Source organism: Microcaecilia unicolor, chromosome 3 (genome assembly GCF_901765095.1).
Source record: "Microcaecilia unicolor chromosome 3, aMicUni1.1, whole genome shotgun sequence".
In the NCBI taxonomy this organism is placed as follows: Eukaryota; Metazoa; Chordata; class Amphibia; order Gymnophiona; family Siphonopidae; genus Microcaecilia; species Microcaecilia unicolor.
This window is the reverse complement of record NC_044033.1, coordinates 510581586-510599907: the sequence shown is the minus strand read 5'-3', so window position 1 is coordinate 510599907 and position 18322 is coordinate 510581586. Positions and strand designations below refer to the sequence as shown.

Genomic DNA, 18322 nt, shown 5'->3' with positions numbered 1-18322 from the left:
CAGTCTGGCTACGCCAATAGCATGTCTGTTCATTTGGGAGCCCGTTAACTAAGGCGCACTAATATTTAACGCACGCTAAACGGTAAGACGCTCATGAAATGCCTATGGCTGTCTTAGTATTAGCAGTCCTTAGTATAAAGCCCCCATTTCCTAAAGAAATTACCGAATGCCAAAAGACTCTTCCTGATATCAAAACAGCATCTTCTTCCACCAGCGCCGGCAGCGGCGCACATATTCTTCCGGGATCCTTCTTCCGGGAGCTCGGCCATAGGCCAGATTACCTCCACGTGACCTCTAGGTATTCCTCGGATTGGTGGTGGTGGTGATGGCGCGGGGCGGGGCTTCCTTATGCTCGTTTCAGCTGTTGTCTCTCGGGCTCGTGTGTGACTGTCTCGCGCTCCCCGTCTGGTGTAGCGCGTGAAGCCGGGGGGCATCGTCGGTTCCGTCCGCTCTTCCAGTCGTTTCCATTGTGTCACGGGCCGTGTTGATATGCTGAATGTTCCCGCTCCGGCTTTCCCGGCGCCCGGCTCCCAGCAGAGGGCGGCCGAGGCAGGGAGGAAGAAGGTGAGCTGGGGGTGGGGGGTGGGGGGTGGGAGCGGTGGTGGTGCTGCTGCTGCTCCCCCGGGTCTTCGCTTTCCTTTTTTGAGCGTTGCCGTTTTTTCTTCCATTGAGCTGCTTCGGAGCCAGAGAGGAAGTTGCAACTGTGCTTCTGTGGAGGTTCCTTTTTTTCTTACAAAGATTGTAGAGATGCCAAGTTCCTCAGTTTCAGGCTGCAATTGTAGGATTCATTGTAATCGTGTGCAGGATTATGCTGTGTGTAAGTCTCATAATGCACTAGACAATTACATTTGTGGTGTGGATGCAAGACAAAATTCAAACAAAGACCAAAAAATCCACACACTGCAAAATGACTCTCAGGGGAAAAAAAGCCTCAAAGAGCTCAGAGACCAAAGCTAGATCTCACAGAGCTGAAACGGACACAATGGTCCTCCCATCATCATTGGCAAAAAAAACCCTGGTGCCATAGTTCTAAAAAATGTCCAAAACACTATTTTTTTGCGTATATTTTTCTTTTAAAGTGATGATAAACAATAACTGATTTTCAGTGCATCAATCACTGCTAGGAACTATTAGAGCCTAACAAGCTATCCAATATGTACTGGTCCACTTATCTTTATCCAGTATTATCCATCGGATGCTGCTCCCCTCTGTGCGGTACTTCATATGCTGCCCTGAGCCAACGATGGTCAGCGTTTCAGGCTGCAACTAAGTCTCATAATGCACAAGTATGGGGTAGTGGTTAGAAATCAAGTATTGTCCCCAGACCCTCCAGCCTGGAACTGGCTCTTAGAATCTCACAGTTGGCTTTGCTTTTCTTTACTGTAGCCTTTGGGGATTTTAAGTTTGAGGTCACCAGTTTACGTTTTAAAGAGCGGTATTTGTGCGGAGAAGTATGATTGGCCTTAGTTTATTTCATAGTGAATACTGACATTGCATTAGAATTGATGTTGTGTAAATGTAATAAGGCTTTACACACCTTTCCTGAGAAAATCTCTGCTAGTCAAGTTTTCAGGATTCTGGGTCCCTGACATAATATTTATTTATTTATTTGTTACATTTATACCCCACATTTTCCCACCTATTTGTAGGCGCAATGTGGCTTACATAGTACAGGAGAGGCGTTACAGACTCCGGTGTAAACAAATGCAAAGTGATGTTCTGGTAAGATAAAGTTCATGTGGCACAGCCACATTTGGGAATCGTACAACGGAAGAGTTGTGCTATGTCCAAATTTACATTCTTTAGTTTGTTGTGTTGCAAAGATCAGGCATTTATGTTGGATCGGTAGGGTATGCCTTTTTAAACAGGTTAGTTGTTAGTGTTTTCCAGAAGTTTAGGTGGTCGTTCGTAGTTTTCAAGGCTTTTGGTAATGCGTTCCACATAGTCTCTGACTATGACATTATGGCCCTGTACATATTAGCTCCTTACAAAACGGGCTGACGTATTAGTTCCTCCGCCGACAAAATGGCTCGATTAGGCAATGTTCACTCACCCATTACTAGGTGCCACCAGTTCTTTAGAACACTGAGCCATTGGTGTTTACGTGGCTCAGTTTAAGGGCCCTGTTTACTAAGGCTCGTTAGCGTTTTTAATGCGCCTACAATTAGCGTGCGCGCTAACCGTGTAAGGTGCCTTTAGGGATATTGTAGGTGAATACATGGTTAACGCACGTTAAAGATGTTAATGGGCCTATAACGCGGCTTAGTAAACGGGGCCCTAAATGTGGGAAAGAGGAACCCGAATTATAGCTACAACATGCAAGGTTCCACGTTAGGAGTCATGGACCAAGAAAGGGATCTAGGTGTTGTCGTTGATGATACGTTGAAACCTTCTGCTCAGTGTGTTGCTGCGGCTAAGAAAGCAAATAGAATGTTAGGTATTATTAGAAGAGGAATGGAAAACAAAAATGAGGATGTTATAATGCCTTTGTATCGCTCCATGGTGCGACCGCACCTCGAATATTGTGTTCAATTCTGGTCGCCGCATCTCAAAAAAAGATATAGTGGAATTAGAAAAGGTGCAGAGAAGGGCGACGAAAATGATAAAGGGGATGGGACGACTTCCCTATGAGGAAAGGCTAAAGCGGCTAGGGCTTTTCAGCTTGGAGAAAAGGCAGCTGAGGGGAGATATGATAGAGGTCTATAAAATAATGAGTGGAGTTGAACGGGTAGATGTGAAGCGCCTGTTCACGCTTTCCAAAAATACTAGTACTAGGGGGCATGGGATGAAGCTACAATGTAGTAAATTTAAAACGAATTGGAGAAAAATTTTCTTCACTCAACGTGCAATTAAACTCTGGAATTCGTTGCCAGAGAATGTGATAAAGGTGGTTAGCTTAGCGGAGTTTAAAAAAGGTTTGGACGGCTTCCTAAAGGAAAAGTCCATAGACCGTTATTAAATGGACTTGGGGAAAATCCACTATTTCTGGGATAAGCAGTATAAAATGTTTTGTACATATTTGGTATCTTGCCAGGTATTTGTGAGCTGGATTGGTCACTGTTGGAAACAGGATGCTGGGCTCGATGGACCTTTGGTCTTTCCCAATATGGCAATACTTATGTTCTACTCAGACGTGCCATTTTTTTTATTAGTATAGCGGTGCTCCACTGCTAGTGTATGTTTGCATTAACGGTGAGTGCCTTTCTATATTTTTTGGCTGTTTACAGTTGTACTATTTGTTATTTTAAAAAGAAGCATAATTTTACTGTTTAAGATACTTAAGCTGAACTGATCTCTCTCGACTGTACCACGATCTGTTCAGTGTGTCGGGTGTTTTCAGATATAGAATATTAGCTTGTATTATTTATGTAACATACTATGCTTTTTTTTTTATAACAGTTTCCACCTGTGTGAGACTCTAACTTTTTTTATTTTTACTACTGGCATTTTTAAGAAAGTAGGAGCTTTTCGTCAGACGTATACATTTTTTAAGCTAATAATGTGTTGATAGCGTCTATTGCAGGCTAGGCTGTAGCGTTACATTGCATGTTTTTCAGAAGGAGTGCCATTTTTTGAGAACATATATTTTTACGAATATTCTTGTAGTTGTGGGTATTCCTATTACTACTATAAATCACTTCTATAGCGCTACCAGTCGTACACAGCGCTTTACAATTGAACATGAAGAAGAAAGACAGTCCCTGCTCAAAAGAGCTTACAATCTAAATCAGGACAAACAGACAGGAGCAAAAAGGATAAGGGTAGGACAGACAGAAGGACACATAGCAATGATTCTAAATGGAATGTTGCTACTATTGGAGATTCTGTTGCTGCTATTTGAGATTCTACACGGAATGTTAATGTTGCTATTCCACTAGCAACATTCCATGTAGAAGCCTGCCCTTGCAGATGAGCAACACGGCCGCGCAGGCTTCTGTTTCTGTGAGTCTGACGTCCTGCACGTATGTGCAGGACGTCAGACTCACAGAAACAGAAGCCTGCGCGGCCACGTTGCTGATCTGCAAGGGCAGGCTTCTACTACTACTACAAATTATTTCTATAGCGCTACCAGTCGTACACAGCGCTTTACAATTGAACATGAAGAAGAAAGACAGTCCCTGCTCAAAAGAGCTTACAATCTAAATCAGGACAAACAGACAGGACCAAAAAGGATAAGGGAAGGACACATAAGGATAAGATAAAAGTGACAAGTCAGGAGTCGAAAGCAGCATCAAACAGGTAGGCCTTTAGCCCGGATTTGAAGGCAGCCAGTATTCCATTTTGTATTAAGACTGTTAGTCTTTTTAACGTTTTGGGAAAGACTTTTTGTTTAGCACAACTTGGCAACAACCTTGTAACTTTTTTTTCGGATGGCCTATTTATTACTTTTTAAATTTAACATATATATTTTTCTTTTTGTGTGTTGACATGTTTCTGTCAGTTTCTTTGATAGTTTTTATGACGAACAAGTCGCTATTTTACTTTCTCATACTGTATGTTTTTCTGCCGTCATCTACTATGTTATGTTACTATGTTTTGCATGGATACCAGATATTGTGGCTTGACTGATACAATTTTAAGTAATTAAAAAAACATTTTTTTTTGAGAGGTGCCTATTTTTGTCAAGGGGGTTATTTTGTGGGAGGGGCCGATTTGTTAGGGTGCTGTTTCTGAGCGAATGAAGTATGTAATCCAGAGCTTGGAAGCACCGATACAGTGCAAAGGCCGGAGTTTCTTTTTCTATGCTGAAATTAGGTTTGTAAAAAAAAAAAAAGTTAAAACTTCTAAATGGTAGCCCTTTTTCTGGATGTTCATGTTTGGTGACTTAAATTGATGGGCGCTGATTCAGAGAACCTCTCAGATTTTCCTTGCAATTAGCATTTTTAATTTAATTTTCCTTTTTGCAGATGTTAAACATGTAAAGTTTTAGCTCGAGTCCAGTGTTAAATGTGTTTTTTATGTTATAACAATTTTATTGATGACAAACCAAAGCATATACATCCAAAATTGCAGTGATACACTGTTCAGATATGAGAATGCATGTAATACAAGCAATAATGCCACCTGTCATCAGCCTTTTAACCATTTTTATCCCCACCCCTGTATTGTATTATTCAACAATTTTTATTGATGACACGTTCAATACAAACCATACGGTGAATAGCATAACACCTGATTACATACAATCAATTTAAGAAACTTCAACAATTATTACCAACTGAAAACCGTCATCAAGTTTTTTAAATGAACAATTCAACCCCCCTTCAGCTCACAAGAAGAGAAAATGGGAACCCATAACGAATTACAACACCTCACCACTTCACCTTATTCCAACATTTATCTTTCTATAACTTTGCTTAGACCTTTTTTCTTCATCCAGAATCTTTTTTGTAACAGGTGCTTGTAAGCCACATTGAGCCTGCAAATAGGTGGGAAAATATGGGGTACAAATGCACTAAATAAAAGAAAAAAGAAAAAAAAACAAAGGGGGAGAGGGAGGGGTTCCAACCAGGACGGGACCCGCGCGACTAAGGCCTACCCACCCGGCAGGTTCCAACACTCCTGACCCTGTAACAGAGCATCTCGACCCTCACCAAGTCAGCCATCAAGCTAAAGAGAATTCAAGAGCAGACTCCTGGCCCTTTGCGGAAGGAGTTCATATACAGTGGGGGAAATAAGTATTTGATCCCTTGCTGATTTTGTAAGTGTGCCCACTGACAAAGACATGAGCAGCCCATAATTGAAGGGTAGGTTATTGGTAACAGTGAGAGATAGCACATCACAAATTAAATCCGGAAAATCACATTGTGGAAAGTATATGAATTTATTTGCATTCTGCAGAGGGAAATAAGTATTTGATCCCTCTGGCAAACAAGACCTAATACTTGGTGGCAAAACCCTTGTTGGCAAGCACAGCGGTCAGACGTCTTCTGTAGTTGATGATGAGGTTTGCACACATGTCAGGAGGAATTTTGGTCCACTCCTCTTTGCAGATCATCTCTAAATCATTAAGAGTTCTGGGCTGTCGCTTGGCAACTCGCAGCTTCAGCTCCCTCCATAAGTTTTCAATGGGATTAAGGTCTGGTGACTGGCTAGGCCACTCCATGACCCTAATGTGCTTCTTCCTGAGCCACTCCTTTGTTGCCTTGGCTGTATGTTTTGGGTCATTGTCGTGCTGGAAGACCCAGCCACGACCCATTTTTAAGGCCCTGGCGGAGGGAAGGAGGTTGTCACTCAGAATTGTACGGTACATGGCCCCATCCATTCTCCCATTGATGCGGTGAAGTAGTCCTGTGCCCTTAGCAGAGAAACACCCCCAAAACATAACATTTCCACCTCCATGCTTGACAGTGGGGACGGTGTTCTTTGGGTCATAGGCAGCATTTCTCTTCCTCCAAACACGGCGAGTTGAGTTCATGCCAAAGAGCTCAATTTTTGTCTCATCTGACCACAGCACCTTCTCCCAATCACTCTCGGCATCATCCAGGTGTTCACTGGCAAACTTCAGACGGGCCGTCACATGTGCCTTCCGGAGCAGGGGGACCTTGCGGGCACTGCAGGATTGCAATCCGTTATGTCGTAATGTGTTACCAATGGTTTTCGTGGTGACAGTGGTCCCAGCTGCCTTGAGATCATTGACAAGTTCCCCCCTTGTAGTTGTAGGCTGATTTCTAACCTTCCTCATGATCAAGGATACCCCACGAGGTGAGATTTTGCGTGGAGCCCCAGATCTTTGTCGATTGACAGTCATTTTGTACTTCTTCCATTTTCTTACTATGGCACCAACAGTTGTCTCCTTCTCGCCCAGCGTCTTACTGATGGTTTTGTAGCCCATTCCAGCCTTGTGCAGGTGTATGATCTTGTCCCGGACATCCTTAGACAGCTCCTTGCTCTTGGCCATTTTGTAGAGGTTAGAGTCTGACTGATTCACTGAGTCTGTGGACAGGTGTCTTTCATACAGGTGACCATTGCCGACAGCTGTCTGTCATGCAGGTAACGAGTTGATTTGGAGCATCTACCTGGTCTGTAGGGGCCAGATCTCTTACTGGTTGGTGGGGGATCAAATACTTATTTCCCTCTGCAGAATGCAAATAAATTCATATACTTTCCACAATGTGATTTTCCGGATTTAATTTGTGATGTGCTATCTCTCACTGTTACCAATAACCTACCCTTCAATTATGGGCTGCTCATGTCTTTGTCAGTGGGCACACTTACAAAATCAGCAAGGGATCAAATACTTATTTCCCCCACTGTACATCCCATACTGCATGAAAAACCTTTAATCTTTTAGGGGTTTGCCTAGCATAGAAGCATCAGGGCATGCAGTCGATTTCTCCATGTCCAAAAAGATGGAGCTACCTCCCCAACCCAAACCCCAAGGATCACTTTCTTGCCCAGAACCCCAGCTTTCCGGAGAAACAGAATTTGTGCTCGATTGCGGATGCGAAAGATTTCATAATTATCCAATAATACGGCTGCAGGAGAAAACGGTAAGTCGCAGCCCAATAGCCTCCCCAAATAATTTAAAACGGCTCTCCAAAAAACCTTCACCTTCCGGCATTCCCAAAAGGCATGGATAAATGAGTTAGACCCTTGTTGACATTTCTGACAGACCGGGAACTCTACCGCCCCTATCTTAAACATTCGGTCTTGAGTAAAATATGACCTGTGTAGAGTCTAAAATTGACACTCTCTCAACTCGATGCTCACCGAGATCTCAGGGATCAGTTTGATAAGCTTCAGAGGCTCTATGGCAAATACCTGATCTCCCCAAATCCCGACCCCACGTCCGAGATTGGGAGCTCGACTGCAATGCTTTGCGCAACCCGGAAATTGATAGACCCCCCCCCATCCCGAAATTTATCAAAGAATGCCTGTAAACTTACACCCAAGGACGGAACAAGAGCCCCCTGATCCAAAGAAAGTACATAATGACGTAATTAAAAATAAGCCACCAAAGTTAAATGTGTTTTTCACATTGCATTTTTGTCTGTTGTGTTTATAGACACCTTTAAAACCTGGAAGGAGTCTTATGGACTGGATTCGCTTGACCAAGAGTGGAAAAGACTTAACAGGTCTTCAGGGGAGATTGATCGAAGTGACTGAAGAAGATCTTGCAAGACACAATAGGAAAGAGGATTGCTGGATATGTATAAGAGGTAAACAGAACAAAGATTTTCACGCACAAGCTTTATATCTATATCCGCTAGCCGTTGAGCCCGTAAAAACAGGCTAGTAAAGGAAGGGGGGGGGGTTGAAAGGCCCCCCCCCGGATAGGTCGCTGCCTCCCCTCCCCCCCGGAGTCCCCTCCGCCACCCCTCCACCCGGCCCGGGTACCTGGCTTCACTATTCAAACCGCCGGAACGCAGCACACTGCTCATCTGAGCTGCCGTCGGCCTTCCTTCTTCTCTGCGTGTGTTCCGCCCTCGTGTGACGTAACGTCGGCGAGGGCGGGACACAGGCAGGTAAGGAAGGCCAACGGCAGCTCAGATGACCTGTGTGCTGCGTTCCGGCGGTTTGAATAGTGAAGCCAGGTACCCGGGCCGGGTGGAGGGTGGGTGGCGGCAGCGGCGACTCCGGGTGGGTGGGGGGAGCGGTGGCGACGGCGGTTCCCTCAGTCGCAGGTGCGCAGGTTCCCTCTCTGTCATGCCCCCGTCATCACGTATTGACGCAGGGGCGGGACAGAGAGGGTCTCTACTGCGCATTTGCGACTGAGTACGCCTCTTGCCATTTATATGTTTGATATCCACAAATGGAGGCTCACTGACTTGGTGTAACTGAGGCCAGGATTTGGATCTCTCTCGCCTGCTACTCAAGGTAGGGGTGAAATAGGATTTTAGGGTGCAGGTTGCCCAGGTGCAGACACGTCTACAACTGGTGATTGGAAGCACAGCTCTGTACCTGTGAATATGAAACTGTCTTCTTCTAACATCCAACACTTCTGTGTGAGTTTGCTAGTTGTTATACTTTTCAGATGGTAGAATGCTGTTTTCTGGTGTGTTTCCTGCTGCCATGCTATTTTGTTCTGGTTCAGTATAGAGTCTGTGGCCTTTGTTTACAAAGCTGTGATAGTGATTCCTGCTTAGCAGATGCAACAGCATCCATAGGAATTGAAAGAGCCTCATTGCATTTGTCACGCCGGGAATCACCACTGTAGCTTTGTAAAAGGAGCATTATATATTCCAGCAAGCCTGGCAGTCCTGCGTCCAGCTTTGGTGTTGGATTGAGTTTATTTATTCTGAGATAAGTAGAGGATGCAGAGAAGGAAATAAATTCCATCATCTAATATAATAATTCGCACCTCCAACGTTCTGAAGCTGACTCCGTGGCAGTGAAGCCGTGTAGTGTTCGTAGAGTTCGTAATCGCCCAGGGAAAGAAACGCGACATCAGAAGGCGAAGGGACCAACCACAGGCCTCCCACTTGCTCTCAGTGCCCCGCCCTCGGAGGGAAGGGAAGGCTGCATATAATATTCACCCACCGGAAGTTTGTTTCTTCCCTCCGAGTTCCAGGGTCGTCGTCCGTCCCCGCTCCCTCCCAGTTCCAGCGTCCCCCCTCCCTCCCAGTTACAGGCCCCCTCCCTCTGAATTTTAAGTCATCCTGACCTACCTTGCGTGGTAAAAAGCGTGCAGGCTCGGCACTTACTCCAGTTTTTCCTTCTCTGTCTCTCAGCTCTAGTCCTGCCCTTGGGGAAACAGGAAATGAGGACAGGACCAGAGCTGAGAGAGAGAGAAGGGAAAGCTGAAGTAAGTGCCAAGCCTGCACGCTTTTTACTGCTGCTGCCGGCCGCCGTAACCCCGGCGAGGTAAGTCAGGATGACTCTTAAAATTTGGAGGTAGGGGGGCCTGGAACTGGAAGGGAAGGAGGGAGGGACGATGACCCTGGAACTCGGAGGGAGGGACGACGACCCTGGAACTGGGAAGAAGGGAAGGGGGACCCTGGAACTGGGAGGGAGGGAGGGGGGGGGGGGTCGCTGGAACTGCCCTTAAAAACATTAATGGCAGAAGGTGATTACCTTGCTAGCGCCCATTTCATTTCAATGAGAAACGGGCTTTTTTTTTTTTTACTAGTCTTCTTATGTTTTAGGCAGTGATATCTGTTTTGCTCAGGTAGTTTCCACCAACAATGTAGAAAACAGGAAGTGATCCACCTGAAGTCACTGGATTTGCTCCAATATATAGAACATATGGGACCAATCCAGTAATTTCTGGCATTGAGAAAATATTAATGCCCTGCCTTTCTTCAAATAATGTTTCCTCTACTTATTGTTCATACATCTCCTTTAGCTTGTGTTCTCTATCTCATAGTAACATAGTAGATGACGGCAGAAAATGACCTGCACGGTCCATCCAGTCTGCCCAACAAGATGAACTCGTATGTGTATACCTTACCTTGATTTGTACCTGTCTTTTTCAGGGCACAGATCGTATAAGTCTGCCCAGCACTATCCCCACCTCCCAACCACCAGTCCCGCCTCCCACCACCGGATCTGGCACAGACCGTATAAGTCTGCCCAGCACTATCCCCGCCTCCCAACCACCAGCCCCGCCTCCCACCACCGGCTCTGGCACAGACCCTATAAGTCTGCCCAGCACTATCCCCGCCTCCCAACCACCAACCCTTCTTCCCCCCACTGGCTCCGGTCTATTTGTGGAGCTTGTTTTATTTCCTCCAGTAGTGGTGTAGGGCTACTAGTTAGTTCTCTTCTGTCTTTTTCCTTCCTTTTTGTCCTTCGTTGGTCATTGCACATTGCTATTCAGTTTTCCTCTAGCGTTGTACAACCCTCAGAATTTCTTCTTCATCTTCTAGTGGAAATAAAGGTTAAAAGAAAATATGTAAGGTGATGTTATTTAAGAACATAATTGTTGCTATGCGGAGACACACAGAAGGTCTATCGAGCCCGGTATCCAGTTTCCAACAGCAGCCAATCCAGGTCACGTGGCAATATGCCAAAATAGTAAAATATTTTATTTTTATTTATTTTATTTGTTGCATTTGTACCCCACATCTTCCCACCAATTTGCAGGCTCAATGTGGCTTACATAGTACCGTCAAAGGCGTTTGCCCAGTTGGTGGATAACAAATACAAAGTTGTATAGTGATCATATGAGGTATATGCGGAGGGTCGGGAGGGATGATTTTATGCTACTTATCCACAGATTCTATGCTTTTTCCTAGAGTAAAACTAGTGGATTTTCCAAAGTAGGTACTTTTTCTTTTAGGAAATTAGCCAATCCCTTTTAAAATTCTCCTAAGCTAACTGCTTTTACCACATTCTCTGGCAACAAATTCCAGAATTTAATTACATGTTGGGTGAAGAAATATTTTCTCCTATTTATTCTAAATTTACTACTTAGTAGCTTCATTGCATGCCCCCTAGCCCAAAGGGAAAGAGTAAACAAGTGATTCATGTCTACCCATTCCACGCCACTCCGTAACTTTTTATAGACCTCTACTACTACTACTTAACATTTCTAAAGCGCTACTAGGGTTACGCAGCGCTGTACAATTTAACATAGAGGGACGGTCCCTGCTCAAGGAGCTTACAATCTAAGAGACAAGTGAACGGACAGACCGATAGGGGCGGTCAAATTGGGGCAGTCTGGATTTAGTGAATGGTAAGAGTTAGGTGCCGAATGCAGCATTGAAGAGGTGGGTTTTAAGCAAAGACTTGAAGATGGGCAGGGAGGGGGCTTGGTGTAAGGACTCAGGAAGGTTGTTCCAAGCATAGGGTGAGGCGAGGCAGAATGAGCGGAGCCTGGAGTTGGCGGTGTTGGAGAAGGGTACCGAGAGGAGGGATTTGTTCTGTGAACGGAGGTTACGGGCGGGAACATAGGGGGAGATGAGGGTAGAAAGATAGTGAGGGGCAGCAGACTGAGTGCATTTGTAGGTAAGAAGGAGAAGCTTGAATTGAATGCGGTATCTGATTGGAAGCCAGTGAAGTGACCTCTATCATATCTCCCCCTCAGCCATTTGTTCTCCAAACTGAAGAGCCCTAGTCTTTCTAACCTTTCTTCATAGGGGCGTCGTTCCATCCCCTTTATCATTTTTGTCACCCTTCTCTGTACTTTTTCTAATTCTGCTATATCTTTTTTGAGACGCAGGGCCCATGAAACGATACAAAGATATAACATTCTCATTTTCCATTCCTTTTCTAATAATTGCTAACGTTCCGTTTGCTTTCTTAGCCACCTCTGCGTACTGAGCAGAGGGTTTCAACGTATCATCAACAATGATAGGGGCTCATTTTAGAAAGGAAAAAATATTTAAAAAATGACTGACATAAAGCAGCATTTGGATGTTTTGCTTGCCAAAATGTTCAAATCGCTATTTTCAAAGCCTGTTTTGCAGATGTTTATCTATACAGTTCATCCAAATAACAAGGAAGCATGTTGGGGGTGGGATTAGGGCGTCCCTAACACTTGGACATGTTTCTGCCATAATGGAACAAAACCAAAATGTCCAGGACTAAAACTAAGGTTTTGTGCTAGATCTGGTTTTAATAACGACTAAGCCGCAATAAGTGACCTAAATGACCAGATGACCTCTGGAGGAATAAAGGAGTGATTCCCCCCCCCCTTCCCCAGTGGTCACTCACCCCCCCTCCCACCCCCCAAAGATGTGAAAGAAACAGTACATATCAGCCTGTATGACAGCTTCAGATGTTACAGCCACTCCTATTAGGTGTAAGGCGGGGTTGGGGGGGCGGGGCTGGTGCTGGGCAGACTTATACTGTCTGCCAGAGCCGGTGGTGGGAGGTGGGGATGGTGCTGGGCAGACTTATACTGTCTGTGCCAGAGCCGGTGGTGGGAGGCGGGGCTGGTGGTGGGGAGGTGGGGATGGTGCTGGGCAGACTTATACTGTCTGTGCCAGAGCCAGTGGTGGGAGGTGGGGATGGTGCTGGGCAGACTTATACTGTCTGTGCCAGAACCGGTGGTGGGAGGCGGGGCTGGTGGTTGGGAGGCAGGGATAGTGCTGGGCAGACTTACACGGTCTGTGCCCTGAAGAGGACAGGTACAAATCAAGGTAAGGTATAAACAAAAAGTAGCACATATGAGTTTCTTGTTGGGCAGACTGGATGGACCATACAGGTCTTTTTCCGCCGTCATCTACTATGTTACTATGTTAGAGTAGCAGGCAGGTCCTTGGAGTAGCCTAGTGGTCGCTGCAGTGGAGAAGGGGACCCAGGCCCATAATCCACTCTGTTATGTTTGTGGTGGAATGTGTCAGCCCACCAGAAACCTACTGTAACCACATTTAGGTGACACCTGCAGACATAAGGGCTATTGTAGTGGTGTGTAGTTGGATACAGTAGGTTTTTGGAGGGCTCACCATACAATATAAGGGGGTAAGGGTGAGATGTTTACCTGGGACCTTTTATCTGAAGTCCACTGCAGTGCCTCCTAGGGTGGCCCACTGCTCTTCTAGGATGTCTCTGAGGCCAGTCTACTAAGAATGCTGGCTCCTCCTACTTCCTAATGGCTTGATTTTTGTGTTTTTCACTTGGATTTTTTATTTATTTTTTAAATGGACCAAAAAGATAAATACACAACGCACAAGAACATCTAACAAATGGGCATTTTGCTATTTCAAAAATCGCTACATTCACCACTTGGATTCTGGGTGTTTTGAGCAAAACCTCCAAAGTCAGACTTGGACGTCATATCAGAAATGCCCTTCGTACAGGCCTATGTATCTTTTTAAACTATGAGCACAGAACCTGCAGAAATCTTAGCTAAAATAAGTACATAAATAATGCCATACTGGGAAAAGACCAAAGGCCCATCAAGCCCAGCATCCTGTCCCTGACAGCCGCCAATCCAGGTCAAGGGCACCCGGCAGCTTCACAAACATACAAACATTCTATACATGTTATTCCCGAATTTGTGGATTGCTCCCAAGTCCATTTAGTAGCGGTCTATGGACTTGTCCTTTAGGAAATCGTCCAAACCCTTTTTAAACTCTGCCAAGCTAACCGCCTTTACCACAAAATGAACCCACCTCCTTGGGAGTACGTGTACATACATGCGTGTTTTTATAAAGCGTGCATGTAGTTTGGAACTCTGTCCAAATTATGCCTCTCAACGTGCTTACACATGAATCAAGTAGACCTGTACCCTTTGTCGTTGTGTGAACTTGATCCCTCTTTATTTTGTAAGAGACCATTTGTGTGAAGAAGCCTTTGTAAAATTTCCCCTTGTGAATCTCTAATAAAATAAATAAAGCATGTTGTAGTAAAATTTGTTTGGTTATATGCTAGAAAGATTCACATACTTTCTGCACAGCACTTATCGATATCAAAAAATTTTGTATGACAGTCGGTCAAGATTTAGTATTGAGTTCAAAATCGATTTTTACTCAAAAAAAATACGGGGTTGTATTAGAGCCCTAGTTGCAAAGAAGAAGGAAAGCCAGAGGGGTGTATGGCATTGCAGCAAGAATGAAACTGAAACTGGCTTTGTGGTCCTTAGCGGTCATAATCTGTTAATACAGTCTCTGTTCTCGCTATCTTGCGCATTCGGTATTCACAGATTCGCTTATTCACGCAAAATAAAGCGTGACCCGTTTTCGCTGTACACGGGCATTTTCACTTATTCACAGCCATGCACAGTGTAGTGCAAGTGCAAATTAAAGTGTATTCCCATGAGGAAGAAGATATTCATAGAGCAGTGCATGAGTATTGTTATACCAAAAGACTGTATATACTGTACTTTAAAAAGTGTATAAAATACATTGATTAAACGCACAATACCATAACCGGTAGTAGTGAGCCCTTGTGCCTCGACAGAGCACGGCAGAGATGGAGTGCTACCGCACTCAGTCAGGCAGCCAGACAACCCCTAGCTTCACCTGGAAAGCGACCACCGTTCACCGGGAGTTGAGCTCCCAGCTGCAGGCGGCCACCAGGACTTCTGGAACCGGTGAGGTTGCACAGCTGCTAACCAGGGTGGCAGGAAACAGACACAGTCCAGAACCAGTACTCCGACAGGCAAAGAATAGTCAAAATCAGTCCAGGGTCAAGGCAGGCAGCAAACAAGCGTAATCCGGGAAAACTAGCCAAGGTCCAGTGCACAGGTAACCAGGAACAGACGAATAGTCAGTGAACAGCACTCCCACAGCAACTCCTCAGAACAATTGAGGCCAAAGCAAAGAAGGCCTGGAGGCAGTGCTTGAAATAGTGAAGCAATCAGAGCAAACCAAACTCAGGTGCATCCAACATGGCAGCCCCCATAGGAGATCCTCCCACGACCAGATATGGAGTTCCTTCCTGTTCTCGTTTAGACAAGATGGCTGCCCCCTCCTGAGCTAGCCAAGATGGCTGCTGCTCTTGCTCCAAGCCGGATGACGGGTTAGGAAACAGAAACCAACCCATCCTGGAGAAGTGTAGCAGAGTGTAACAGTAAGCTGCCCTTTATAAGAAGGATACACAAAATGATGAGTTTATGGTGTTAGATAGCAAAACGTTAAAGTGTACAGGGTCATACAGGTACCTAACCCTCTTTTTTTCTCATAGGATCAGTAGTTCTGTATTTTTGTTTTCAGTATTCACAGGGTTTTCAAGCAACCTAACCCCAGCAAATAGTGAGAATGGACTGTACTTCTTACTGTATTAGGCCCCCTTTCACCTCTCCAGTTTGGGTCTTTCTCTTTGTCTGATTTTTATTTGGACTTTGACATTGTTTATTTATCTAAACTCCTCTTATCTGTGTTGTGTTTACCATTGTTGCTACTTCCCTTGCTATCTTCTCCTTGCCTTTGACATCCTCCCTCCTTTTTTTTCTTTTCTTTTTATCAAACGCTTCGATCATCCTACTTGAATATTCCTTGCTGTACAATCTTCTCACATCCTTTCACTTCCACCTTTCGCAAATATTTTGTTCTGTTTTATTCTTTTCCAAGTCCGTTTTTTGTCTTGCTTCTTAACCCTCTCACTCCCTCTTTCTCCTTCCCGTTCTTTTCCTACTCTGCGTATTTTACTGTACTTGTAATTTAAATACGGTCTCTAATATTGACATGCAAAATACCCTCACAAACTGTAGGTGCATATAGAGTCAGACAATCACTGAGGGTAGTAATTTTTTTTTTTTTTTGTTACATTTGTACCTCATGCTTTCCCACTCACGGCAGGCTCAATGCGGCTTACATGGGGCAATGGAGAGTTAAGTGACTTGCCCAGAGTCACAAGGAGCTGCCTGTGCCTGAAGTGGGAATTGAACTCGTTTCTCCAGGACCAAAGTCCACCACCCTAACCACTAGGCCACTCCTCCAATTAGTCCCCCTGTAGTCTTGTATACTTTTCTTTAATTGTACTTTTGTCAACTGATCAATAGTTGGAAATAAAAAGGATGGTATTTGACCTTAGAGGTTCAGGTAGTGTTTCTATCCAGGAAGGAAAATGCCAAGGTAGAAATATATATAAATATACTAGTAAAAAAGGCCCATTTCTGACACAAATGAAACGGGCGCTAGCAAGGTTTTCCTCAGAGTGTGTATGTTTGAGAGAGTGTATGTGAGAGTGACTGTGTGTGAGAGAGAGAGTGAATGTGCGAGTGTGTGTGAGAGAAAGAGAGTGAGTCTGGGTGCGAGTGTGTCTGTGAGAGAGAGAGTGTTTGAGAATGAGAGTGAGTGTAAGTGCGTATGTGAGACACAGTGTGTGAGAGAGAGAGAGAGAGAGTGTGTTTCACACAGATACAGTGTGTGTGCGAGAGAGAGAGTGTGTGTGAGACACAGACTCTCTGTGAGACTGAGTGTATGAGACCAAGAGAGTGTCTGAGTGACTGTGTGACACATAGAGAGTGAATGTGATACAGTGTGAGACATAGAGTGTGTGAGAGTGAGAGAGAGAAAGACATTGACTGTGTGAGAGACAGAGTGTGTGTGTGACAGAGATACCTCCCCCCCCCCTCTCTCTCTGGTGTCTGAGCGTTACTGTGCAGGACGCTGAGCTCTGGCTGTGCTTCAAGGAACTGACCAATCCTATTTAATAGAATGCACCTCCAACATTCTGAAGCCGAGAAACCTCGTGTGGTTGGTCACTTCTGATTGTGATGTCAATTCAGGAGATGGATACAGAGAGCAGGAATGCCTCAGCCATGCAGTCAGCTTCAGAATGTTGGAGGTGCGTTTTATTATATAGGATATGTATTATTTATTATTAGGATAACAATAATTAGCAAATATGGCAAGCAAGCTTACAAAACAAATACTAATGATTACATAACATGGATACTTGTGTATATATTTTGTTACAGAACTGCGATGCTTCCTTTGAACAGATGAATATATTTGTTGCTATAGATTCTCAGGTACTTGGTCTATAAGCCTAACTTGTCCTTTGCAAGCTGAGGACAAAAAGCTAACTAAGCCCCAAAGCCATAGAAGAGACTCCTTCTCTCACCCTTTGTGACCAGCAACGTCTTGGGTGATGGCATCTTAGTGCTACTGTCTCTTAGTAGTGACAGAGCAATGAAGAACGTGAAAGTGTGTAATGGAATACGTTTTCTTAGCACTGTAAATTTGTTTTTTATGTTCCCCTGCAAGCAGATCTGAATTCTTAGCTCTGAAATTATACTGGCAAAAGCACAGACACTGGCCAAATGTAATATTTTTATAGTCAAGCCAAACAATAATCAGGGATAATAATGACAAGAAAGAGAGCGAATATAAAATAGCACCTTGAATATTGTGTTCAGTTTAAGACTGCTTTAAAGCAATCGTCCTACTGCCTTGTTAAGTTTATTCAGGCTTGCTATACCGATGTTACCTCAAGGGAGATCAAAGCGGTTTCCAATGATACAATAAATAAAATAAGAATATCAATAAAAGAACGCCGTTAATAGGCAGGAAAGAATAACTACATTCAAACTAGAGAAATATATATTACATCAACAAACAAAGATAATAGATAAAAATAATAAATACAAAACAAAGTGCCATTGATTATTGGCAGCTTAGTGTGTTTTAAGAAGGTAGGAGTCCCTCTTGTTCACTTAAACCACGCTGAATATCAACCCCTTGGTTATGAGATAGGAACTTGGGGTATGCGTATCAGGAGGCATATGAATAGGGATGTTTGATGGGCTGGTGGGTATGACAAGTGCAGAAAGGTTGGGAGGGGCGGAGAAATGGTGGGAAGGGCTGGGTTTGTGAAAGAGGTGAGTAAGGGTGAAAAGGTGAAGCTCGACAATATTTTTGTAGTTATTTATTTATTTATTACATTTGTACCCCGCGTTTTCCCACACATAGCAGGTTCAATGCGGCTTACATCCTATATAATAATTCTCACCTCCAACGTTCTGAGGCTGCCTGGAACCGTGGAA

At 44.4% G+C, this 18322-nt stretch overlaps 1 protein-coding gene across 1 annotated transcript in view; it reads left to right on the top strand.

The window, feature by feature from the left end:
• Positions 1–465: 465 nt before the first annotated feature.
• LOC115465247 (cytochrome b5 reductase 4-like) overlaps positions 466–18322 on the top strand; it is a 159157-nt gene continuing 141300 nt past the window's right edge. Inside the window, 2 exon segments of the mRNA XM_030195649.1 lie at positions 466–564; positions 8009–8162. Of these exon segments, the coding sequence (XP_030051509.1) occupies positions 490–564; positions 8009–8162 (229 nt within the window). The 5' untranslated portion in view covers positions 466–489.